A 27,174-nucleotide genomic window follows, 5' to 3' on the forward strand; every position below is an offset into this window, starting at 1 on the left:
TGGTCTGAAGCCAGATCCACAGCATCACTCTATTATTAGACCTGTCTCAATTGTTTGTTTCCAGTTCACTTTTGGCCTTCTTTTTTTTTCTATCAGGGTCCGTTGAAGCACTTGATTGGCAATTCTCTCTGGGACTTATGCTAGGGTATATCTGAGCCAGCCTAAACATTTGTAGATTATTGATGATACCACCTGTTTTGTGTGGTTTCAATTCTTGGAGAATCTTTCTAAGGAATAAACCATCTTATTTCCTTTTTTGGCTAATTTTGAGATGCCAAGGTTAACTTTTATAGAGCAGTGTGGACAAGACGTTATGAATAAGAATTTGACTGCAGATCAGTTTCTTTGGAAATGAATTCCTAAAAGCTATCCAATAGATAAAACAGACATTAAATTGAATATGATAAAACCTTCAAACTATTATGTACTAATATCATTGAGAAGGGTATGAACAGATAATGTCTACCCCAGTCAGGGTTAACAACTTGTATCTAATTAATTATATATAATTAATATTGTCTTTCAGTTTATTTGGTGTAATTATTCAAGGAAGATAATTCAGTTATCTTGATTGCATGAGACAAAGAGCAAAATGTAATTTGACTCACTTGAGGGAATTGATTTCTAAGATGAGATTTTCTGGACTCGTATTCATGTCTTCAGCTCGTTTCATTGTATCAATCAATTCTGGATAATAAGCTACAACAAAAATAGAGTAGAAAATAAAATTAAGCAAAAATAAAAGAAAAAAAATCGTGTTTGTGATAATCGCTACATGAATGACTGTTTTAAAATCATAAATTAAGTTCTGTTAAGTTTCCAGCTAAAAGTTTTAGAACCAATTTACATTTCCTGTAAACAGAAATAATTTTAATTTGTATCCAAAATTCCCCCTCTATTAATAAATTTAATTTAATAATAATTTGGTTATTTTCAAAATCTTTACAAACTTGATGAGCTCAGTAGATGCATAGTTTTATGATAATGTTCAAAATGCACTTAAATTCTAGCAATACTTCTCTGATGACTGGGAGTTGGAACATATTCTCAATACATACCATTTGTTTCTACTTCCTCAATATCTGAATAAACATCATCATCAGAGTCTTCTTCATCTTCAGGTTCTGGACCGAGTATCTTTATGCCCCATTCATCTTTCGTAAACGTTTCATCTTCTTCATCATAGCCATCATCATTGTCAGTGTTGTCATATGTTATAGCATTTGTTGTTGATCCATATTTGTCAGTGTCTAACAAGAATAAGCAACATTTTAAATACAACATTACAGGATGAAAGAAATTAAAACATTCACAACTTTTTTTTTGAACTACAAAAAAGACGTACCATTAAGTTAATATTAATTTTATTTTTATGACAAAAAGTGTTATTTTTTCACCTCAAACAAGGTGTATTGCCACTTGGTCATAAAGAGCTACTATTTAGGATGATGTCTAACATGGGATTGTGGGGAGTTTAGTAGTGAAATGTCTATTCACATTTAATTTTAAACTTCTATATGTCACTACAGTCAGGAAAGCAAGAAAGAGGGAGGGGCTTCTAAAGTCCAGCAATTTGAAGGAAGAAACTATTAGAGTAGAAGACTTTTCTGACATCTAAGAATCTTAACACTGAAGGGGTGGGATTTTGCTATTAGACGGGTTTGTTGAGAGTATGTATATTGAGGGGGAGTAGAAGTGCTATGAGTTCATCAGAGTACATTCTATTAAAGTAATTGTAAAACAAGGACATGGATACAACATTGCAGTAATGGAATATGTATCATAATTCTTTCTAATTATATTACACATATATTATCAAAATAGAAAAATTTAATGGTTTTATGTAAAAACTTATATTGGTATATTATTTTCATATTTTGTCTGTATCCCTATTTACTTACATCCCTAAGGTCAGTATTTTAAAGTGAAGAAATTCAGCCCTCAAAAAAATCACTTATGATTAGGCCAAAAATAAAAAATGCCACAATCCAAAAGGATTTCTCTTTCACTAACTAAGGAATGTTTCGTGGTGAGGTTAGACATTTTATGAATAATTTCCAACTTCTCTTATTTGTTGCCATCTATTATGATCAGGTTGTTACCCACCGATCCCCTGAATTTATTATATTTTTTAGACTTTTAATGTCGATGTGGATTCATTAATGCTTATATGAACTATTCTTGAGAACTCTTTATACGTAGAAATACTTATAATCGAAAGGGTGGAATGTGAGTGCATAATAATAGTGATTTGATGCCTAGGTTCATAAGGATGAACTGTAAATTCTTGATTATTTGTATTTTACTAGGACGTTTATCTGTATAATATTTATCAGTGTAAATTTAAAATGACAGACACTTGTGTATGGCACAATTGCAGGTAAAAGCAGAGTCGATAATGCAGCTATTATTATACTAAGTTGGTTAAAATTTATTTCCATAAGGCATTTTGATGCTTGCCCAGAATTCCCTCATATTAAAAACCAAAAATAAAGAAAAATCTGTATGATCTAAGTACCCATGATGGAAAGAAAATATTGCATACCAAAAGTCATGTAAATTGATCAACTAGTTTTATTTTTATTTTAATAAAATCATTTTTAAATGAATTTGAATTTGCCAATGATCCTATGTAAAGAATGGATGTTTAAAATCTCACAAATTTGAATTATTTGGAATTATCTTTCTTTGTGCATTGTTTCAAGATTGCATTGCAAGATCATCTTTCATAGTTTTACCATAAAATTTTATTCTCTTTTTAAAAAATTAAACTACTTGATCAATTTAAGTTTATGAATTTTCAAATGAAACCAAAATAAATAGTGACAATGGCTGTGATCCAATAGGGTCATGATCATATCCAATGAATTCAACCTTATATTTACCTGGAGTTTGATCGCTTTCCTCATCAGCATCTTCTGCTCTAATTAACTGTGTTTGTTCTTTGAGAACCACTTGTTTGCTATTGTCCCCTACAATCACCTACAAAAAAAAAAAAAAAAAATCAGAAATTCATACAAGTTATAAAAAAAAAAAAAAAATCAAATATTCACTCTCCATTTTATTTTGTCCTTATCCCATCCTTTCAAAAAACGGTACCTATCGTATAGGACACTACACAATCCATGCTTCTGAATCCCATCCATCTTTCCTTTTTTTAACCCCCAATAATACCCTTTTTGTTTTTTTAGTACCCCTATCATCACCACAACTTGATGAATTTGTATGTACATTCTTTGTAAATAAAAAACGTCAAATCATTCAGAATAATATGAGGTAGGTTTCTATCCATAGAATGGATGTGGTATTTTGGTGACTGAAACTAGTTTAGAGAACAAACCAAGAGGGTAACAGATTATTAAAGTACCCACCCACGCACTATTTAAAAAAAAAAAAAATGATTAAATGATAGTTTTATTGTTAAGAAAAACAAACATCTCCTACTTAGAGTGTCTAAAATAGAAAAAATTATACACAAATAAGATTGGCAACATTCTGTGTTGAAAAAATAAAAATATTGGATTTAATAAACTTTTGTGTGTGTGTGTGTGTATATATATATATATATATATATATATACACACACACAGTGAGTCACGGGAAACAGGTTTAAATACTACCTTCCTCACTTCCTATCCCTTACTCAAAGAGAGCAAGGAGCGTTCTAAAAACATCCGTTTCCCGTGACTCACCCTGTATATATATATATATATATATATACATACATACATACATACAGGGTGTCCATAAAGTTTGTGTGCGCCTTAAAATATTTATAATTTTATTTGTGATTGCAATAGAAATAACATGTAAAAAGGATTTGATTTTGGAACAATTCATTTTAAAATTGCACACAAACTTTATGGACACCCTGTATATATATATATATATATATTGTCTCCTGCTTTCCAGCTGACTACAATATGGTTGTCTTCAAGTCTAATGTAAACAAGTTCTTGATGAGCCGTCCCACTTGTTAACAAATTTACCGAATTTCCATTACTAACGATTACTATATTGTCCAATTTCTACTGTACACTCTTTAACCCTTATCCTCGAGTGACCTCTTTGCCTTGATAAGTGGTGATGCCTATGTTATATATATATATATATATATATATTAGAAGTGATGGGACGGATCCAATGTTTTTCTTAATTCCATACTAAATTCAAGATTCAGATTCTTTATAAATCTCAATATTTAACTATGAAATTGTTATTTTTCCCCCGATTACCATAAAAACACGTTAAATGAGTATGTTTTCTTAAAAGCACACTTGCTGAAGAGGTGATCAAAATATTTTATTTTTATTGGTAGTTTAAAATCAATATATATTATTTTATTATTATTACTGGCAGTGAAAGAGTTTGCTTTAAACAAAATCAGATAAAACAGATAATTAAAGGAATTGTTTTTGGTATCAGTAAATAGTCACACATTTTTCCAATTCTGATAGTCCAAAAAAGTTTGGATTAATCGTCCCAACACTAATATATATATATATATATATATATATATATATATATAATGTTTATTTATACAAACATTATTGGCTACATACGTGCATACATGTTTTTGCAATGGCTCGTTTTAGAGACATCACTTCATTAAGCCATAGTATTGACTTGAGAGTCAAACACAAGAATGTAAAATTATTCGTATGCAGAAAGTTTTATCTAATTCAAATTAAGGAGGGGATAAATAAAGAAGAAACAGTGTCCTAGGGGTGGGGATAAAACAAAAAGGTGGAGGGAAGAGAGGAGGTAAAAAGGATTTATGCATGTGATAAGCAGTATTAAGTTGGAAATGTGTTTTTAATTTCTATCGGTGAAAATCTTTCATTTATTTTGTCTTTTTATTTACAGATTTTTGGATTCCTTACCTTTAATCACATTGACGACTTAATGTCAAGTGTTTCAGATCCCTGTTATTTCTACAGAGTCTATATGAAAGTTAAGTAGTTTATATATATATATATATAATTAGGTTGTCTGGAAAGTTCATTAAAATGGTCTTGAACTGTACTTTTTGAAAATTCCAACCCTCACGCAAGTGCTCTAGTTGTGATATTTGGATTTTCTCTAATTTTTGTTTTCAAAAACATCAATAACAAATTTTGAGTTTTCCACTGTGTCATTTTCAAGACTGATACTTCCCATTTTGAGTTTTGCAAATAATTTATGAACACTTGATTTCCCTATAGCATTGTCACTATAAACTTTACAAATCTCTTTGAAAGTTTTAGCAGCAGTTTCTCCTTTTTGAAGAAAAAAAGCATAACTACCCAAACATGAAATTTGTTGCAATCGATTTTGTTGTAATGGGCGTATCCGAAAATAAATTTTTTAAATTTTGTCGGCAATAGATTTTGTGATTTAAATAAACAGCATATAGGCTTTTTACAAGCCTTCAGAAACCTGTACTTTTAAAATACTAAATACTTTCCAGACAACCTAATATATATATTCAATATTTTATACAAAAAATACTTTTTAAAGGTATGTGGTATCCTTTATAATAAATACCAAATTGATATGTTTTCGACTTCAGAGCATATGTACTTGTTTAGTTGCATCCCAATGCCCAAGGGAAAGAATCATTCCAGTCTCATAATTTCACTTATTATTTTCGTGTAAACATTTTTATCCCTTTACTAGTAACAAAAAATGTTGCCATTTGTTTATTTGGCTGTTCTTTATTCAACTATTAATAAATCTTTCTTAGTCATTGGGATGCAATTAACCAGTATATATATAGAGAGAGAGAAAGGAAAAAAAAAAAAATATATATATATATATACTTACTCCCCATGAAAGAATACAGTTATTTTTTACAATTACTTGACTCTTTAGTTGAACATCACCACACAAGATGGATTTATCAATTATACAATTGTCAGAAATCTTAACATTATCCCACAAATAGGCTCCAGTGATTTTGACATTCTTTCCTGTAGAATAGAGAAATAAAAATTTTAAAATAAATTAAAAAAAAAAAACAGTATAATTTATTTCTCCCTACATAGACAACTTATAATAGTAGCATTCATTCATTTTGTATAAATCAGATAATTCTATTGTTGGCATTGGTTTCCCTGATATATTTCTAGTCATAATTCTTTCTAGAAAAACATCAGGTACTTATGAGAAAACATATGAAGGTTGCAAACATCCTAAGTGAAAATACTTCTGTAAAATAAATTGGATTCAAACTTGGCACATCCAGGGTGTCAATCAGTGTTGTTAAACACTTAGCCAGAGTCACCTCTAAACATGGTATAATAAACAAGGTACACATACATGACTGCAAAATTCCTTGATCATTTAAAAAGTTGCCACTGTGTAAAAAAAAAAAAATACAATGGCACCATAAGTTGTTTGAAACACAAAATTCTAGCAAAAACTGATGTAATTGCAAAATCTTCATTTCACAAATGTATAAATAAATAAAAAAAACGGATAACAATTGAAAGCAGCAGTCCTCATACATTAAGAAAAAAGTAAAAAACAAATGATGAAACAAAAATATAATATTCCAAAAGTTATGTAAATTGATCAAGTAGCTTTATTTACAATAAAATCATTTTATAAGTTTTTATTTTTTATTTTTGTAATTCAAATTATTTTTAAGCGATTAATGGGAATTAGTAGATATTACAACAAAAATCTTATGAGTTTAAGTTATTGTTGATTTAAAATTTTCTTATTAAAATATAAACTTAATCAATTTATGTGATTTTTGGAATATTTTTGTATACTGGGTGTATACATACATGTAATAAATACACAATCTAATACATAGCCATATATGTATGTAGCAATACCAGACACCATAACGTTCAGCGCTGAACAAGGTTTTTTTGTTTTTTTTTTGTTTTTTTTTACACAGTGGCAACTTTTTAAATGATCAAGGAATTTTGCAGTCATGTATGTGTACCTTGTTTATTATACCATGTTTAGAGGTGACTCTGGCTAAGTGTTTAACAACACTGATTAACACCCTGGATGTGCCAAGTTTGAATCCAATTTATTTTACAGAAGCATTTTCACTTAGGATGTTCGCAACCTTCAAGGACCGGAAGCCACTCAGGGATAAGGGTTATTGAAAGTACATTACGTTAGTGTGGAGATTTGATGAAGTGTTTACTTAAGGGGGCGATTCATTAGGAATTTGTTAACGTTGGACTTGAAGACATCCAAGTTGTAGTCAGGTGGGAAGCAGGTAGACGGAACAGAGTTCCACAGGCATGCAGTTCTAAGAAAGAAGCTTTATTTATGGAATCCACATTTTGATTTAGGCACAGATAAAGAGTGGGGGAAATTTTTCACAGTGGATTCAGCTAGACGGGTGTTTTTCGTAAAAGATTGGCGAGGGGGAACCAGAGATTGGAGTTCAGACGAGCACCTGCCATGGAAATAACGATAAAACAAGGATAGGCTCGCAACGTCTCTTCTGTGGGAGAGAGGTTGCAGGGTAGAGAAAAGGGCATTCCCCACTAAGCCACGAAGTCTATTTTGTACTCTGTCAAGGCAGGATAGGCTGTTTTTAGCAGCTCCTGCCCAGATATGGCAACAGTATTCCATCCTTGGACGTACTTGGCTTTTATATAGATAGAGAATTGCATCAGTAGTGAAATATCTTCTGGAGCGGTAGAAGGATCCCACCATCTTTCCAGCGACCTTGGCAACAGACTTGATGTACGTGTTCCATTTCAGATCAGGAGTAAAGGTCAAACCCAGAAGCTTGTCAAAACACGGGGCCTCACCCAGACGAGAGCCATCCATCCCAATTGATGCCAGATGGGGATCAGTGCGTTGATGATGTAAGGATAGGAGTTTGGTTTTGGATGCATTAAAGGTAACCAGCCACGTCTTCCCCCTCTGAACCACGCGCTAGAGATCAGAGGAGAGAGAATCAGAGAGAACTTTGTCATTTACAGCCTTTGATGTGTTGCCGTAGATGGTCGTGTCATCAGCATAGATGTCAACGAATGATTTAAGTATGTGTTTAGGGAGGTCATTGATGTAGATCAGGAAGAGAGTTGGGCCCAAGATTGACCCCTGAGGGACTCCAGCATTTATATTGCAGGCCTCCGATTTTTGCCCATCTACCACTACTCTTATGAGCCTATCGGAGAGAAATGATTTAATGATTGAGAAAACATTTCCAGTTATACCGTAGCTATGATAACATTTATTGGGTTTGTTTTACAATCCACAGAGATATGAAAAAAAAATGGTCAGAAAACAAATATATAACAAATAAATATTACCAAAGGCAAGATAAGTTACTCTTCTACCTACCATGATAAATCTTTGGTGTTATAAATGTTTATTCTGCTTGAAAAACAAGTAGTGTCAAGCGTTACATAAGAACAAGAAAAAAATGGCCATGGTGTCTCTTGAAATTTTTGAAGTCTCGACAACGATTTAAAAAATATATAAAATAGTAGCAGAAACCCACCCCAATAATTGTCACAGCAACTTGAAGCCGTTAAAATGAAACTTACTTATCCTAATTAGTTTAATTATAATTCTAATCTGTACAAAATTTCCTTCAATTTGTCATGCTACAAGCAATATTTTGTTAATAATTTCTTTGAATCATGTCGTGGTTGGATTTCACAATAGTTATCTTGGATTTCCTGGTCATCATTTTGGAATTTTTATGATATGATAATGACAAATCATAATGTCCACCAGAATAGTACTTTCTATGATGATAAAGCCTGACTTACCATTTTTCTTAGCTGTTTTTATGATGTTTCTACTTAAAGCCGTTAAAATGAAACTGAAATATGATAATTAGTCCGTAAGTTACCAAGTGAGATATTTGTAAATACAACCATCTGAACCTTTTTTTTAATTTTTTTTTTTTATTACATTTTCACCCCAAACAAGGCACATTGCCACTTTGGTGTAGGGGGCTACTATCAGGGTAAACATCTACTGGGGTACTATGTAGGGATTTGGGCAGCAAGATGTTGGTTCACATTGCACTTGAACTTCCGCATATCAGTACAGTTGAGGAAGCAGTGACCTGGAATGGAATTCCAAAGTCTAGCGGTTCTGGGGAAGAAACTACCGGAGTAGAAAGATCTTTTACATCTAGGGATCTCTACAGTGTGGGGGTGGGATTTCGCATAGTGTTATGATAATATGTTCAAAATTTCATCATAATACCTTAAAAAGATCTGAAGATACATCTTTTAAAAGATGGGTTGTCTGTAAATTGTGCAAATTTCCTACCATTTTCAGTCACAAATTTATATGCATTTGAATAGAACTGACTTAAGGCAGTGAACCATGCATTTTTTGATACTTTGATGGTCATAATTCCAGTTCTAATGCACCAATTTTCAAAAACTAAAGACAATATTTCTTTATTTTTTATGTTCTTTTCAATAGTGATTGATTTGAGTTTATTCAATGTAAAGAAAAAATGGTAGAATTACAACAAAATTTATTGTCTGACGAAGGAGTACAAATAATTATTAAAGTTTTTTCCCTGATCCATGGATTTTTAATGAATGGCTCATCTCAGAGGAAATGTTATTAGCTATATTTCTACAGTATTTCAGTTAATATATATCTGTCATGTATGTATAGTCTAAAATGTATATGTTATAATTTCGTGTACATAAAGTGTTCATCTAAATAATATGTAATGTTCATACATATGGAAGTAGGTGAATATACAGCTGCCAACAAATAAACAGACACCAAGCATCTCTCTTGAAATGTATGTATAACGGGTGTATAAACATATTCAATTACACAGTTCAAAATAGTTCTATTATTCCAAATAGTTTTGTTATTGTTCCAAATATTTATCTTATTTCAATAACATTTTTCTGCTATCGAAATATTTCATATTTCAATAACATTGAAAACATTGCAGTTTATCTTTGTTTCACTCACTCTTTTTGGCAATCTGGTGCTGCCCAGGAGTCACAATATCTAACAATATGATATTTTTGTTCTGTCATGGGTATATACATCATACAGACTTTTCTTTATTTTGTTTTTTAATATAGAGGGAATTCTGGACAAGAACCCATTTTCTTTTTTTTTATTTATCCATTTTTTGGTTAATTCAATCATTCAACAGTTTCTGTGATGTGAAAATATTTGGTTCAGTTTTTATAGTTGAATTTTTCATCTGAGCAAACAGGTGAAAATAAAATTTCATATTAAATTATTCAATCAATTCTTTTTATACAAACACAAAATACCAATTTTCCTTAAAAAGAAAAAAAGATTCCTTGCAGGAAATTTACATTTTTTCCTTGAAACATATAGGTTATAAGTAATGTACTGATTGATAAACATATATGATCGTCTCAATATGGCCCTTTTTGTTTTGTTTTTATTTATATAATATATGAGAGATGCTAAGAGACAAGAGAGAAAGTGAGACATTAAGACTAAAATTCTTCTAGTACAATGTTATGAGTTTGAATGCCAAATTGCAGCATTTATTAATGAAGTTTTTGTACAAATTAAAATCTGTTTAAAGTTGTACTTAAATAGCCAGAACAATATTTATATATTACAAGTGTAACGGTGTTGTGTGCGTGAAATGAACAAAATAAATACCTTTTTCCTTCACCAAGAAACGCTTGTGTTCAAGTTTCATTTCTTTTGCGATTGTATGTTACAACATTTAGGTCCGTTAGAGAAAACAATGTTACACAAGGCCAACTAGAGAATTTGAATTACCTACGTCTTCAATCTTTCTGTACAAAGGTTTATCAGAAAAAACTGGCATAAACTGGCATAAAGATAGTTTATCCTACAAGTAAACCTTGGCCAAATAATGAAAATAACAATTAGATCCCCTCAATATGGATATTATACACTGGCTTAAACAAGGAATGGTACACCTTTTCCTAGTGATGCTACCTCCAGTAACAGCATTTAGCTGGATACTCCACCAGAATAGATGAATTCTTGTCCTGGAATCTGGTAAGACCAAGAGACCACAAGATATTGTATAATATAGTTAACTGGTCAATTGGGGAGAGGAACATTTATGTTCTATATATCTTTACTTACCAACTAAACATTTGAGAGATAGACTATGTTGATTGAACACTCGGATATCTATGTATCTCATATAGAAATCAAGTTTTTGCCACAAAAGCTAAAGAGAACTTACTGTAGTAAAATGAAAATACAGGACTGGCTCAAAAGAAGATCACTCTACTATGATCAGGATAGAATGATAATGACTTCCCAAGATCAAAGCTTGATAACTAATGCTTTTAAAAAGATGAGTGGTCTCAGCAACCATAACAAGTGCAGGTACTGCCACACAGAAGTAGAGAGTGCAAGTCATCTGACATCCAGTTGTAAAGTTCTGCTTGAAGACGGCCACTATACAATGCAACACAATGGAGTGTGTAAATATGTCTACTAAAAAAAAAATTGAATATCCAGTCTAACAGCAAGGCCTCGGAACCTATATCACAAAGAACAGGTGGAAATAAGCCATACACCATCCATTACCACTATGCAATCTCTACAGCTACATACCTAGAAAACAAAGCTGCTTAACCCGAGAGTGATATGGGACAAAACTGAATCTTTTGTAATACTTTATCCATTATGCCAAGTAAGAACTGGTAGCATAACGGATAAAATAGATAAAATCCAGTTCTAGGTGACACTTTTCTGGAGGTTGAAGGTTCAGTGCTCAATATGGGCAATATTAATACAATTGCAATTTACTTACAACTTCTACTCTGTCATGACTAACAGAACAAGAGCATGATACATCCGTGGATTAAATACAGGGTTCTGTTCGCAAGATTAGGAATATTCCGGAGATAATAGCTGTTAGAAGTAGTTTAGCGACAGAGCTCAATAGTGAATGACCTCAACAGAGAAAACAACGATAAAGCCCAGTGAAAGATGCCAGAGTTAGACTTATTTGAGATTTAGAGGTTGAAAGATGAGAATTTAGCTCAAATGTAGTAACAAGACTTTAACAACACACAGCCATGTTCAACAAATCGAGTTTATACAATGCCTGTTTTGTGTTGTCTTATTAAAATTATGTAAATTGTGAACTATGCTATGATGAAGATAAAGACCCATTACTGCACATGCACTTAGGATAAGTCACAGATGGTGCAGAGGTGCTGGCATAAAGAAGAATCATGACACATGCACAAGCGGTAAGTCAGATGGTCAGTATGGGCATGGATTAACGTTCATAGTCTGTGATATTATCTACTAGGCTAAATGTCCAATAGTTTAACAGTAATAGTATTAATTGATTATGATTATAACAAAAATTAACTCACCAATACTGCAATTATTTCCAATTACAGAATCACTTATCACAGAGCCACTATCGATGGTGGTATTCTCACCAACAAACACATTCTTTAAAAGTTTGCAGCCTCTGTAAAAAAAAGAAAAAATTGAATGTATTCTATGAATGTTAATCTCGGCTGCTGGATGGATGGATGAAGCTAATATTGTTTTGCTTTTGTTCACTCCAAACAAGACATTGCAACTTAAGACATAAGGGGCTACTATTAAGGATTATGTCTACAGGGATACTATATAATGAGTTGGGCAGTGAAATGTCTGTTCACATTACATTTAAATTTCTGTATATTAGTACAGTTAGAGAAGCAGAAAACAGGGAGGGAATCCCAAAATCTAGCAGTTTGAGGGAAGAAATCATTAGAGTAGAAAGCTTTTCGGTATCTAGGAACCTTTCCAATGAATGGGTGGGATTTTGCTGCTTATTTGGTTAATTGGGCGTATTTACATCAAGTGAGCAATAGCACACATTTCATTAAAGTAATGAAGTAGTTTTGTTAGTAAAAATATTAAAATGAAATTTAATCAAAGGAAGTTTTTATATTATTTTTCTACATTTCATTCAATATGATCTTCAAATGTTACCCCTGATACATTTTAGGTTCTATTCATTTGCACATTTTCAAACCTATACAGAAAAAGAAATAAAATTTTAGTTGTAAAGTAGACAACTCCTATTATTTAAAACATGACTTCTCTCCCTTGACATGAGGTGATTATTTTTAAAATGTTTCCTTGCATCAGTCGCCAAGTCTGAACTAAAATGTAGTAAAACATGTTATAATATTATATACAAGGTACAACAATAACAAATGAAAATTGACTAGCTAGAGGCAATAAATGATGACCACTCTTTATACAATTAATTATGGACAAAAATCATTGAAAATGAAAAATACACCTGAACAAGGCCGAAAAGTACATCGGCTGCAATGTATTCTATTTATATAAAGCTAAGTATGTTTATATGTTCATATATTTGTATATGATTCACTGATATTATGAATTTTGGAACATAGTTGTTAAGTGTAAGGTTATAAATAGGCTAGAGTTATTTATTTTTTATTTTTTACAAATGGCATAAATCCTTTGTGAAAATTTAGATGCCTCATATTTTTGTGCAATTTTAACAATAAAATTAAATATCAATTAATAAATATTCCAAATTTCAGGGTTTTTTTTATTTAGATATTTTAAATGGTTTTGATTAGGGCATAATATGGGCATCAATTCCTGTTTAAAAAATTAAATATTTTAAATTTGTATTGAACTAGTAGGGAAACCCGACAATTGGGATTAATTGATGATCAATGAATATTCCACACTTCTAATATTTTTATTGTCATCGAAATCGGTAAAATCGCCTATTTTTCAACTAAATCAATTGCTTGCTTGCTCTAAATCGAGGACCCACACTGGTGCACTGGAAGAAAGCTTCACATGCCTTCCCACAATGACTTAACCCATAATACATTGTAGTCTACATTACACTATGGAGAACCTACTGTTGATTTGATAAAATCATTTTTATATAATGGCTTTAATTGAAGTTTAAAGTGAAAAATTCAAGGTTGGTTGGTTGTTTTTGTTTTATGGCATATCAATTTATGGGTTATTTAATGCCGAATCCAAAGATTTTGAAGAAAAATTTTTTAATAGAATATATTTGTTGTTTTCAAGTCAGTTTCTATTTAACCCATAGTTGGGACCCTAACAGGTACTACCACTCCGGGTCAGAGTGGACCTGGGAGCAATGGTAATTAAAGGGTGGCTCCACAATCCCGCAAGCTGGCACATCACCACTGGATATAGTTTAAGGTCATATCCAGGACCAAAGAAGTCAAGTATCAATCATGATTCCATTGTGCTCTAAATAGAAACATTCATTTTGAACATGTCCCCGTCTTATTGAAGAATCTACTGTTGATTTTATATGCCGAGCCCTTCTACTTGTGCAGTGATAAAACTTCCAAAATGCACTTGTGATGTTTGACTATATAAGAGTGTTAACTGGTTAAAATTGGGCTTTGATGTGTTTGAATTTTTGAGATGAGGATTGGTTATTCATATTATTTGGAATCACACTCTAGATGAGAACAGTAGTCTGATGAATCCAAATAATACGAATGTTCCTTCTTTTTTCAGATTTTTTCGATTATCAACTTTCAATATTTACATTTTTGTAAAATTTAAATAAAAATCATCCCAGCCGGTTCAGAGTCTATGGGGAATGAACTCACACAATTTCACACAGTGCCTTTTATATATTAGTAAAGATAGAAATTAGTCATTAGATACCAATTAACCATATTCCCTAAAATTCAATTTCTTCTCAAGGCCCCTGAAATTTTAAATCTTAATTATCTGGAATCAAAATTATGTAATGGATTTTGATGAAAATTATGGTAAGGATTCTAGACATAAGGTTTAGTATTATTATATCTTGATTTTTGTAAGAAGAGATATAAGTGGTGCAAAACTGTTCTGTTTGGTTGAATTAATTTTACACATCGTGGGACAGGTATTGTCCTAATAGTGATATAAACATCAAGATTAACATCACAACAATTCAAATGAATTAAATTCTTAATAAAAAAAAAATAAATTAAAAAAAAAATCCACCTTGCAAAAGATATTGCTTACCTTTCTAAAAGCACATTTTTAGCTTGGTAAACATTGCAACTTCTATAAGAAACTGGATACACTTCATTATTGCTTGTCAATGTTGGCATGAATAACTCGGGAACATAAGGATAAGACCATCTTCTCATGATATCAAGACTGGAATAAAATAAACAAGACATCAAAATATTAATATTTATTAAATAAAGGAGAAAAGATATGCACTGACAGTGTATTGATTTGTAGGTTTATGTCTGTCAACACTGAAAGTTGGTCATATTTCTTTTTCACACATTGTCAGAGTTAGCATGGTCTCTGATTTACTCTGACATGTGGGTCCAATTATCAAATTTGATTATTGCTTACCAGGAATGCAATTGAAAACAAAGATCCATACCAAGATGAAACAATTTTTTGAGTAAAATTTTATAGGGAATCCAATGCACATTAGGCTATTCAGCATATATATATATTTCTTTTTATATGCTATTTACTTCAGACAAGGCATGATGCCACTTAATGCAAAGAATTAACAAGAATAAAAGATGAGACTAGTCATATCATATCTGAGAGAAAGGTTGCAAAGAAGAAAGGATGGGGCTAATCAAATTACAGATATCTTTCTGCAGCTTATCAAGAACCCTTAAGTAGGACAGAGATTCACCAGTTCAAATATGACAATAAAACTCCATATATGGTAGGATAATAGATTTGTAGAGATAGAAAAAAGCCTTAGGTGTAAGAAATTGTTTATTCAAGTTCTATGCTCATTATTTTAATCATTATTGCATAAAATCATATTCTGAACTTAGTATTACCATTAATAATGATATATAGAAACATTGTTCATCATTAGAAGGGTCCATAAGTAGTAGTAACAGCTGTGCTCTTATATTTGTTGTATCAGTCAGTAATAGATGAATACGATGTGCAAAAACAGTAATACTAGTGACAAAACTCAATTTTAGGTGAATTATGAAGACCCATAAATAATAATGTGTGTTAGATATGACTTTTCCTTTTAATTATTAGGATTACTCTTATAAAAAAATAAGTTATTTTTTTCAAATACTGAACGATATTTGATATAAAACCATGCAAGCCAGAGATTCACTTTCCATCCTTCTGCGAGACATCTGGAAAGTGAAATAAACTATAAAACCAATTCCTTGTCTTGGAGTAAAATGAATCTTCGTCCAACAGGTGCCAGTCTCCCTTCCAAGACACGAGATGAGTCCAGGTAGACCAACATCCACGATGCAGAAGGTATGTCCGAAAATACATGACATGCACCACACACACACAACGGCATATGAATATATCATTTAATAGAAAGACAACTAGACGATCACACGACGTTAACTCTGATTAGATATATCACACACGATCCCCTTTATGATACAACAACGCAATAAATACAAATTTGGTGCCGTTCGTGAACCAGAAGCACTCATACAAGAGTGTGAAAAAAAAAAAAAATCGAACCTGGAGGTTACCATAAAAAAAAAACATATTGTAGATGAAAAGATAAAGAAAATTAAAGAAGAAAACAACAACGTAGGGTCCATTAAATAAACCACTGTGAAAAAAATATATAGACAACGAAAAAAAAAGAAGAAAAATACACATTAAAATTATGTATAGATAGATTTATATGCTAAATTAAGAAGAAATAAGAAAAAATAACAGATAGTTCGATCGACATACAGATAACGAATTGTTGATTTTGAATATGAAAATTGAAAACACAGAGGAAAGAGAGAAAAAATATTAATACAGCCAATGTGTAAAATAGAAAGAAAGAAAAAAGAATGTTATGTGTAGAAAAAAATAAATAGAAGAAATTGGAAAAAAAACCCAGATATATCAATCGACATACAGATAATAAATTGTTGATTTTGAATAGACAGCCAATGTGTAAAACAGAAAAAAAAAAAGAAGAAATAGAACATATGAATTTAGTTACAGTGTGGTGAATGAGCTTGTCACATTACCAGAGAGAATGTCAATCAAAAATATTTGTTATGAGTTAGAAGTTACACAATTATACACACTTAAAATGTTGCAATTTGTAAACTATAAAAGCTCTGTGTACTTTTAGGAAAAACAATATGTACTTTTTTATGAAGAAACAATGGGCAGGTTCTGCCAATGTGAAATTTTTTTCCCTCTAATTGTACGTTTTTTTTTCTTACGAATTTTCCTTTTCTCGTGTGGAAAAATGTTATTCATTGTATGTAAATCGATATGATCTGTTTTATGAAATGTTAAAATGTATGTTTTATTAGATTAAGAAAAAAACAGAAAAGAAAAAAGAACACAAGTGTTGTTTTTGCGTGATGGGATTTCGTGATTTCGAGTAGGATCAACATGAAAAAATACATGTGTGGAAATCCCAATATTTTTTGCCGAGCTATATGCCTTGAAAGGCAGTTGCGGTTACCGACCTGGAAAAAAAAAGAAAAAAAAAAAGGGTTTTTTTCCAATATAGCAGAGCAAAATGTATTTCTGTCCGGCATCGGGGAGCAAATGGAATTCCCCTGATGTGGCATAAGTGGCAGAAGAGAAAATGGCAGAAGAGGCCATAATAAAAATCACTCGGATAAGTAAAAGGTGATATCTTTTCTTTTTCAGAAAACCCCAGTGTTGGGTGACGTGGACAATTTTAATTTGGGTTGCCACAAATCTGTGTTTTGTTATTTGAAATGTTATTCTTGGTGAGATGAAACTTTTTGAATGCTTATATGGAATTTTTTTTTATTATTATTTTTATATAATTTATGTGTTCTCAAATCAGAATTGTGCAGGTTTTTCTTGTTCTTTGACATGCATTTTTTTCCGCAGAATGGAGAAGGAGTGAATCTTTGCCTTGTGGGGTTTATTGAAATAATGATTAATTTAAAAGTAAGAACATGTTGTTAATTAATTAATAATGATAGTAATAATAATGATAAAATTGGAAAAAAGAGAAAGAAATAAGATTTAAGCAGTGTAAGAAATAAAGAAAAAAAAAGACACATTACTGGGTTGAATAAGGGGTCAACTAGTTCTTAAGTTTTGGAAAAGTCAAAGGTTCAGTCGATATTTATTCTAATTTTCAAAATGGTTGTGGAATTTTTTTTTTTTTTTTTTTTTTTCGTGGGATTTTCTCCGGATGTGTAATTCGGCGGGAGACATAGGAAAATGCTCTCATAATGTTATAAGAAAAATCTTTTATCTTGTAGGAGTCATGTGCTTATGGAAATGCGTTATAGCATGATGAGATATCGCGATCTCTGAATGATCCCAAGATGCAAGATGGGGGACATGGGATCACAGAGAGTTGTTGACCTTCGAGGGCGCAAGGATTTGCGCCACATGGTATTATTTGTGGATGTTATTTTATTTATTTGAATGATAATTTATTGGATAATGGCTGACAGTTCCTTTGCCAGTGGGATGAGCTTAGGATTCTCTTAGTAAAAGCGGGTAGTAGAAAATGTATGTCTTCGCCATAGATTTTGATAAATAATGAGGAAAGGAATGTTATAGAATGGAGAGAGGGAGATGTGTAAATTATATTGTAGACACATTGACCGGAAGTCAGGGTCAGCTGATCGGATTGCATGTGAGTCACGTGATCAGGTTAGCTGAATTGTTGAGATTTGGTTTGGACATAGAAGGCGACGGACGACTTCACAGACGTCTCCTCCTCTTCACTGGAGGGGGGACGCTGACGTGTGTAGAAACGAGACCAAGAGAAACCACGCAAGCCAGAGACTCACTTTCCATTCTTCTGCGAGACATCTGGAAAGTGAAATAAACTATAAAACCAATTCCTTGTCTTGAAGTGAAATGAATCTTCGTCCAACAGGTGGCAGTCTTCCCTCCAAGACACGAGATGATTCCAGGTAGACCAACATCCACGACGCAGAAGGTATGTCCGAAAATACATGACATGTATCACACACACATTCACACACAAAAGCATATGAAGCTATCATTTAATAGAAAGAACAGATAGACGATCACACGATTTATGATACAACAATTGCACTGTAATATAGTTTAGATTTACAGCATAACTACTGATTCATTCGAACTAATTAAGGGATCCATAAATGAATTCATGTTACTTAGCTTAAAAAACTGGGCTTGTTCACATACTAAGCCCCTAGTGATTTGAAAAGCATATAATCTTTCAGAAAATATATGGACTACAACAGTTTGGGAAAGATTTAGCACTACTGATTTTTCTAGGTAAAATTTATGCAAAAATAGACATTTTTTTGTTCAAATTATAACAAAACTGTTTTCAAAACTCTAAAAACAGTATAAAAACTGAGAAATGATGTATTTAAGGTTCATAAAATGATAATGACTTGGGGTGGGGGACATCATTGTAACCTCCAAAGGAACAAAACTTTGATATTGTTTTAAATGGGAGTTGTGAATCCTTCTGTCGTAACATTGACTGAGACCACCCAATTGATACTTTGAGCAATGTTGGAAATGAAGAACAACTTTAAACTGACACAATGAGCAAACGATCATGGCCTGTGCAGTGAATACACATATGCATCATAATAGAATCATGATTTAAGCAACAGTTCTATGAGCTTTTTTTCAAGCTTAGAAAGGAAATATATTTTAAATTAAACAGGAGCTTGTATACCTTCAAAATGTGGATATGTTGCAGGTTTTCTATGACTGGCTGTCATACACAATTAGACATTTGATGAATAAGATTTTATGAGTTTTTAGTTGTACATAAAACAACTGAATTCATTAGAAGAGGAAAAATTTTATCCAAAAATAAATGTCTGACAATTTTAAACTGCCATAAAAGATTCCCAGAATGCACAGCAACTGAAAAAGCCTGAATGCCTTTATTTGATTTGTTTTATAGCGTATCAACCATGCATGGGTTATTTAATGCAGAATAAAGGTGTCAAATACAATTCTATAGGTAAGATTATTTTATATTTCTAGAATATATTACTCTTAAAAACATTGTATAACTCTTCAAAAACATTTCTCCCAGAAAACATTATTCTTAGAAGGAAATCTTATAGAGAGAAAACTATCACTACTTTAAAATAAAAAAACACTACTCCCAAAATATATTCCTTTCAAAAAATATTACTCAAAGGAAATTTCACAGGGAGAGTGTAGATAGTAATCTTAGAAAACATTACTCTCAGACTATTTTAGAGAGGAATTCAACATTGCTCTTAGAAAACCCTAATCCTAGAAAAAATTATGCACAGGGAAATTGGTATTAGTAATCTTCTTTGTTCTCAACACAACTGAAGCTCAACCATTGTCATTTAATCTTCTGAATTTGTGAAAAATCAGATTGAATAATATGCTTGAAGATCAACTTATAAATACTAGTGCATGACGTAATTGGTTGATTGATTAAATCAAGCCTTTCCAATCTCCTGCTTAGCCGAAGTAAAGGATCAACGTGTAAAACTGGCTCAGCCTCTAGAATCCCATCTAAAGGTATTACAGGTTACCATCCACATTTTACAAGTGGCTTTATTTTGGGGAGATTTTACTCCTCTGCAGGAGGTTGCAGTTGGCTAATTTGTGAACCTGCCAACAGGGCAAAAATGCCCTTGTAGTTAACATTGTAAAAGACTAAATGAACAATATAATTATAGTGTTAAAGGCATACATAACCTATTAATCATGCCTAAACCAAGTTAGACACATATCTCGCTAATCTTGAAAGGGGCAGAAAATTGAATAATTGTTACTAGCAATACACATGAAAAAATTGAAATAGCTTGAAATATTTCAATATTGGTATGCATAGAAAGAGCTTGATGAGCTAAGAAAGAATCTTTTTAAATTTTTAAAATCTGATTAAAATTAAGGAAGTTATGGCTATTTTTGTGCCTCACACGTTTGGATATTTTTCCCTCTTTAAGACCATATGCGTTTCGTCACATTTTTTACACTACTTTTTCAGTAAAAATGTCATATCTTTGTTAAAACACAAGACTAAGAAATGAAATTTACCATATAAGTGTATTTTTGTACAAGGAATCAGAATATGCAACTGAAAATCTCCCAAAGTTTATGGTTTCCAAATAATCTGCAGTAAATGTGCATAAATATGCAGCAATTCCTTAAAAATGCCATGTATCCATAAACAGAAAAGAAGTTGGAGAACTCAAAGTTGAATTGTAATGTGCTTTATGTACAAAAAACTTAAATCTAAACATAAGACCATTTAAAAATGAATATATTGCAATATTTCTTTGGTATTATTGTAGATTAACACCTTCTGTTTAACCCCACTCAACTCCTTCTGACCACCCCTCCAAAATGTGATTCTACCTTTTTAGGAAATTATGTATAAAATGCCATGAAAAACTTTAATGAAAGATAAACAAATTATTTTAGAATTGAATGTAAAATAATTTCCTATTACAGGTCATTCTAGCATTTTAGGGCAGTTAACTGTTTTTTTTTCTATGGGAAAATATGCATGCTTTTTTTTTTTTTTTTTAAGATGATTATGTGTAGTTTTAAGAGGGTTTCTATGCAATGAGAATATGGGGAGGGTTGCCATTCGGACTTTGAATTAATTGTAGGGCTAAGGAAAATTATGTGTGAACATACTGAAAACTTGACAGAGACAAAGCTAACAAAAACAATATTAGAGGGGGGAGCGGTTAGTTTCACAAAAATTTAATGTAAAATAATTCATCATTTCCTGGCCGTTCTAGCATTTTAGGACAGTTAACCAATTTATTTTTATGTGTATTTTTCTTTAAGGAAGGATCTATTTTTTGTTTGTTTGTTTTAGATGCTTGTATGTGGCTTACAGAGGTATTTTGTTGGGGGGGGGGCTTGCCACTCGAACTTAGTGTTATTGTTAGGGTTAAAGAGTGTTTTAGGAGGAGACTTGCCACACATAATTTGTATTAGAGGTGAAGTTAAGAGCTTTTTTTCAAAAAGAGCGTTCAAAAATTTGTTGATTTCTATTTTCGAGGTTGAAGGTGTTAATTCCATAGGCCGTTTATACTACGCTGGAGCAGGTTGTAAAAATATCTTTCGCTTAATAAGTAGAAAAAAAATAACGAAATAAAAAGCTTCCTAATTGTAGTTTGATGTGTTTTCTAACTGCTTTTAAAATTTCAAGAATATTGATATAGATTTTGAGGGTTTGTATTACTATACACATAGATTCAAAAAAGTTGTCAAAAAAACAAATATATAACAAATAAATGTTATCAAAAGCAAGTTACTTTTCTACCTAACTGGATAATTTTTTAGTGTTTTTATTTAATGTAACATGTTTATTCAGCTTGAAAACAGTGTTTACCGATGTTTTGGAAAATTTCAAATGGCGCCCGACTCTCTTGAAACGGTAAGTTTGGGGAAAAGAGTTAAAAATAAAAAAGTAGACAAAATACTGCTAGAAACTCGCTCAATATATGTTACCGTGACATAGGCTGACATATATTCGGTGAGTTTTTAACAGTATTTTGTATAGTTTTTTTTATTTTTAACTCCTTTTCTCAAACTTACCGTGTCAAAGAGAGTCGGGCCGGGCGCCATTTTTAATTTTCTACGGTAAACACTGTATTTTTTTCGAGCTGAATAAACATGTTACATTGAATAAAAACACAAAAAATATATCCAGTTTGGTAGAAAAGTAACTTATCTTGCCTTTGATAACATTTATTTGTTATATATTTGTTTTTTGACAACTTTTTCGAATCTATGTATAAACGAGATTTTGATACTTATTTTGATTTTGAAAAAAAAACATTTGTGGCTGTTCGCAGTAAAACATTGTTTTAATTCGCTGTTCAAAACTAATTTAAAGAATAAAAGTGCATGCAATCTACAAAAGTTTATTTTGTTTTTTTAACCATGTTTTTAAATTTGACGAGATTTGTGAGAAATTGCAACAGATTTATAATGCCGAATTGGTTAGGATTGTTGTTATTATATATTCTGAAAACCGAATAGTTCTAAACTAATATTATTCTGATAACAAAATAGCTCTAATTAAACATAAGAACATTTATATTCATATTTTCATGTTTTTCTTAATTCGTTCTTGAATAAAAATTAAAGAACGCGTGTTTGTTTACAACTGTGCTATCGCTGATTCTACAGGCTGGAGCTGCTGCTGCTGCTGCTGCTTAAACTTCATTTGACCAAATTCGATAATTAGAAACAATTTTTTTTTCGGGTAGGTCCTTTTAAATTATCAATTACCGCGGTCCTACTCAACATAAAATAATACTTTTAATTGATAAAGATAGTAAAAAGATTGATTTACTTACTACTGGGTGTCCGAAGAATTTTTTTTTCAAAATGTTCAATACTCGTCATATTAAAGTCTTATTTTTAACACGACAAAAAAAGAAATGGTCAAAAATATTTCGGACACTTGACAGTATTAAGATTAACACCTCTTCTAATTGGTTCCCAAATTTCATGACGAAATTCTTCATACAATCACGGTACGGACCTTTAGAAAACAGGGGGGGTCATTACAAAACCTTACCGAAAACGCCATTTTATGACGTTCACATTTTTATCACTTTATTTGCTTAAAACTCTTAAAATATATAATGTACATTCATATTTATTAATTCATTTGAAAGTATATTCATTTCCGAACAAAACAGTAGTAATTTGAAGACTTGAAGTGCTTTGGTTTAAAAAATATGGCTATTTTAGTAGAACTACCTTGAAATCTGTGATTATCCAAAGCGTTTTTTCGTCCGTGTGTATTACTATTGTTACTCCTGTTAAACAATAAACGTTCCACACATGATAATGAAAGGTTTGCCAAGAAACAAAATACTGTCTCAACTCTTAAAAACAAGAGCTTATGTATATTCAAAATGGCCACAATGGTCAAAGTAAAAAAAAATTTGCATAAGATTACATGTTCCATCAAAGTGTCTGTTGTCTATACAGTAGTACCCTGGGTTACGGCATTAATCCGTTCCAAGGTTGGGATCGCAACGTGAAATCGCCATATGATGGAGCCTAAGCAAAATTTTATGCAGTACATATTAAAAATTAGTAACAAAATACAATACAGTATATAATACACATGTATATAATCAAATAACATAATAAGTAACACCGTAAGGCGGAGCAAATACTATAATCAGGGTCCAGAAAAATATTGTATTCTACATAGTAATCTAAAAAAACGTATCCCAGGGCCACCGTATCCCAGGGTTCTACTGTATTACTAGATTTATTCAACAAAGAATTCATGTGACATAGCAGCATTTTGTGTGGAAAGATAGAGTGTAACATTTTTGGATGATAAAAAAAAATTTGCAAAGCCTTTACCTGACAGTTGAGTACAATTGAGGATTGACCACACGACATGCATATCCCTCATGAGGCACATGTAAATATATTGATTTACCCATTATCTAAAAAGAAACAAAATTTTATTTATATAAGTGTTATATTCCTAAATACTTAGGAAATAAAGACAAACGTGAGTTACACCGAGTGGTATGTGTAATGGGGTTTATTTATAATACAGAAACGTAAGGCTGCTCGCCTAAGGTAAATAGAAGTACATAGTAACAAGTATGGGGAAGAAAGTCTGATAATCAACACGTAAGACTATCCGTCTTACTGCGACTGCTTGTCTGCCGCTGTCTGCCAAACAGTCCAATATATATATACAGTTTGTAACCGGTGTATAGCCAGTTATGTTCCTTCACAACACCTCCCCCTGAAGCTGAAATCTTCCTGATTTTAGCTTAAATACCTCTTCCTTTTAGGGTCAGGGCTTAATCTCCTGGTAACTTTTCTCTTTCTTGCGCTTTTCCTTCTGGTCAGCGTTACCCGGGGTAAAGGTTTCTGTCCAGCCCGTATGGTCGGTTCAGGCGAAATATTCATTGTTTGCGGTACACACGCTGGTTTTGGTATATCAAAAATATCGCACAATGTTTCCATTGGTGTCTCTTCCACATTTGGAGACAGTCTGGGACGTATTTGATTTCTGTGTCTTTTGCAGACAAAACTTAATCCTTGGATGGTATAGACCATGCTCCCAATCCTTTTTTTGATAATACCTTCAACCCACTGATTTCGTCCATTTTGAAAATTTTTGAAATATACATTTTCACCTGGGGAGAAGCACTTGGTATTAAGGTTTTCTTTTTTGAAAACTTTCTTTTTCTCTGGTAGCAGCCTATCGAAGACAGATCTTATCTTTCTTGCAAACATTAGCTCAGCCGGGGAAGAATTGACATTATTATTAGGATTTGGTGTCACCCTGTAAATTGCTAAAAATGTTTGAATACATTGTTCGTCTGTGTCCGTAGTAAGATTTTTCTTAAGTGCCCTTTTAAACGTATCTACAAATTTTTCGGCCAACCCATTCGATCGTGGATGGTACACAGGTGTTGTTATATGTAGAATATTTAGTGAGTCACAGAATTCTTTGAATTCATGAGCAGTAAATGCTGTTCCATTATCGCTCACTAAGGTTTTTGGCACTCCAAAACGGCTAAAAATTTCATTAAGCGCACTCACAGTGTTTTTTGCTGTTGGATGTCTAAACTTAAATATTTCTGGCCATTTTGAAAAAGAATCTACAATAATCAAGTAAAAATAACCATTTATAGGTCCCGCATAATCAATATGCAGACGTGACCAGGGTAGGTCCGTCTTTGGCCATGGCGTCGTTTTTACTGGAGGATCTCGAGCTGCTAATTGACATCCTCTGCATGTCTTGACACATTTTTCAACTTCCTTGTCCATACCAGGCCAGTACACATATCCTCTCATAAGGGATTTCATTCTCGAAATGCCCGGATGACCTGTATGAAATTCCTTCAGAATTTTCCTCTGTAACGTTAGTGGAATTACGATCCTCTCACCATACATGAGCACATCTTCACAGATGGAAAAAGGCGTTGTTTGATCTACCTTTTTATTTTTTTTTATCCATCCCAATTGATTTTTCATTTTCTTAATGAAAATGTCATTTACTGCCTCTTTTTTTATTTTTTCGAAAGTTACCGGAAGTTCACGTATCATATTACACATTGAACTTGTACATTCACTTTCGTCTTTAAGCGCAGCAATTACCGTTTCTTCGAAACTTTCGCTTCTTTTAGGGATCAACCGTGATAATGCATCTGCGTGTCCTAACTTTTTTGAGGATACATGTTCCATCTTAAACTGATAGTTTAAGAGGGTTACAGCCCATCGCTGTAATCGATTCGCAGTATGTGTGGGAATGCCTTTCTTTGATCCAAATATGGTAAGTAGGGGTTTATGGTCGGTTTGCAAAATAAAAGATCGTCCATGGAGAAATCGATTGTACTTTGTAATTCCAAATATTATCGACAGCGCCTCTTTTTCAATTTGGCTGTAATTTTTCTCCGCTGCAACCAACGTTCTTGAAGCATGGGCGATAGCTTTTGTCCTACCATCCTCATACTTGTGAAGTAATACAGCGCCAACACCGTAATCACTGGCGTCCGTTGCTAGTATTAGTTCCTTTTCTGGATTGAAATGTGCCAATGCTAAGTCTGACAGTAGACATCTTTTGATATTTTGGAAAGCAGATTCACATTCCTTATTCCAGTTCCATTTAACACCCTTTTTCAGTAACTCGTTAAGAGGAGCTCTTAAATTATGTATGTTAGGGATGTAAATTGCATAGTATTGAACTAATCCCAAAAACGATTTTAATTTTGTCACTGAATCTGGAGCAGGCATCTTTTCAATTGCTTCAGTCCTTTGTGGATCCGGTCTTCGACCCTCTTTGTCGATTATTTGACCTAGATATTTAATTTTTTTCATAAAAAAATCGCATTTTTCTGGGCTCAATTTAAAACCAAATTCCTGTATTCTTTTGAATACTTCTTTTACATGCTTCTTATGATCTTGCAAATTTTCACTTTTAATTAGGATATCGTCAAGGTAGGCCATTGAAAATTCCAACCCTGCCAGCATCGTGTCCATAATTTGCTGGAAAATAGCAGGAGCAACCTTTAATCCAAAAGGAAGCCTCTTTAGCTTAAAAATGCCCTTATGAGTATTTATGCCTAAGTATTTGGAGCATTCATCGCTGATCTTAATTTGCAAGTCAGCATCTGAGAGGTCTATCTTAGAAAAAATTTTTCCTCCGTTAAGCTTAGAGAACAGATCTTCTGCGGACGGAAGGGGATAATTATGGTCCAATAGACAGTCATTTAAACCCGTTGAAAA

At 32.2% G+C, this 27,174-nt stretch overlaps 1 protein-coding gene across 1 annotated transcript in view; it reads right to left on the reverse strand.

Annotated features, from left to right (window-relative positions):
• The window catches only part of LOC145260053 (translation initiation factor eIF2B subunit epsilon-like), a 65,445-nt gene that overhangs the window by 12,038 nt on the left and 26,233 nt on the right, over nt 1–27,174 (reverse strand). The window contains exons 6-12 of the mRNA XM_080118001.1: nt 24,286–24,371; nt 14,983–15,120; nt 12,312–12,412; nt 5,806–5,951; nt 2,886–2,982; nt 1,059–1,250; nt 609–699 (exon numbers count right to left, since the gene is read on the reverse strand). Coding sequence (XP_079974127.1) covers nt 609–699; nt 1,059–1,250; nt 2,886–2,982; nt 5,806–5,951; nt 12,312–12,412; nt 14,983–15,120; nt 24,286–24,371 — 851 coding nt within the window. The remainder of the gene's footprint in view (nt 1–608; nt 700–1,058; nt 1,251–2,885; nt 2,983–5,805; nt 5,952–12,311; nt 12,413–14,982; nt 15,121–24,285; nt 24,372–27,174) is intronic.

This window comes from Euprymna scolopes, chromosome 3 (assembly GCF_053919585.1).
Source record: "Euprymna scolopes isolate OS-2025 chromosome 3, ASM5391958v1, whole genome shotgun sequence".
Taxonomy (NCBI): domain Eukaryota; kingdom Metazoa; phylum Mollusca; class Cephalopoda; order Sepiida; family Sepiolidae; genus Euprymna; species Euprymna scolopes.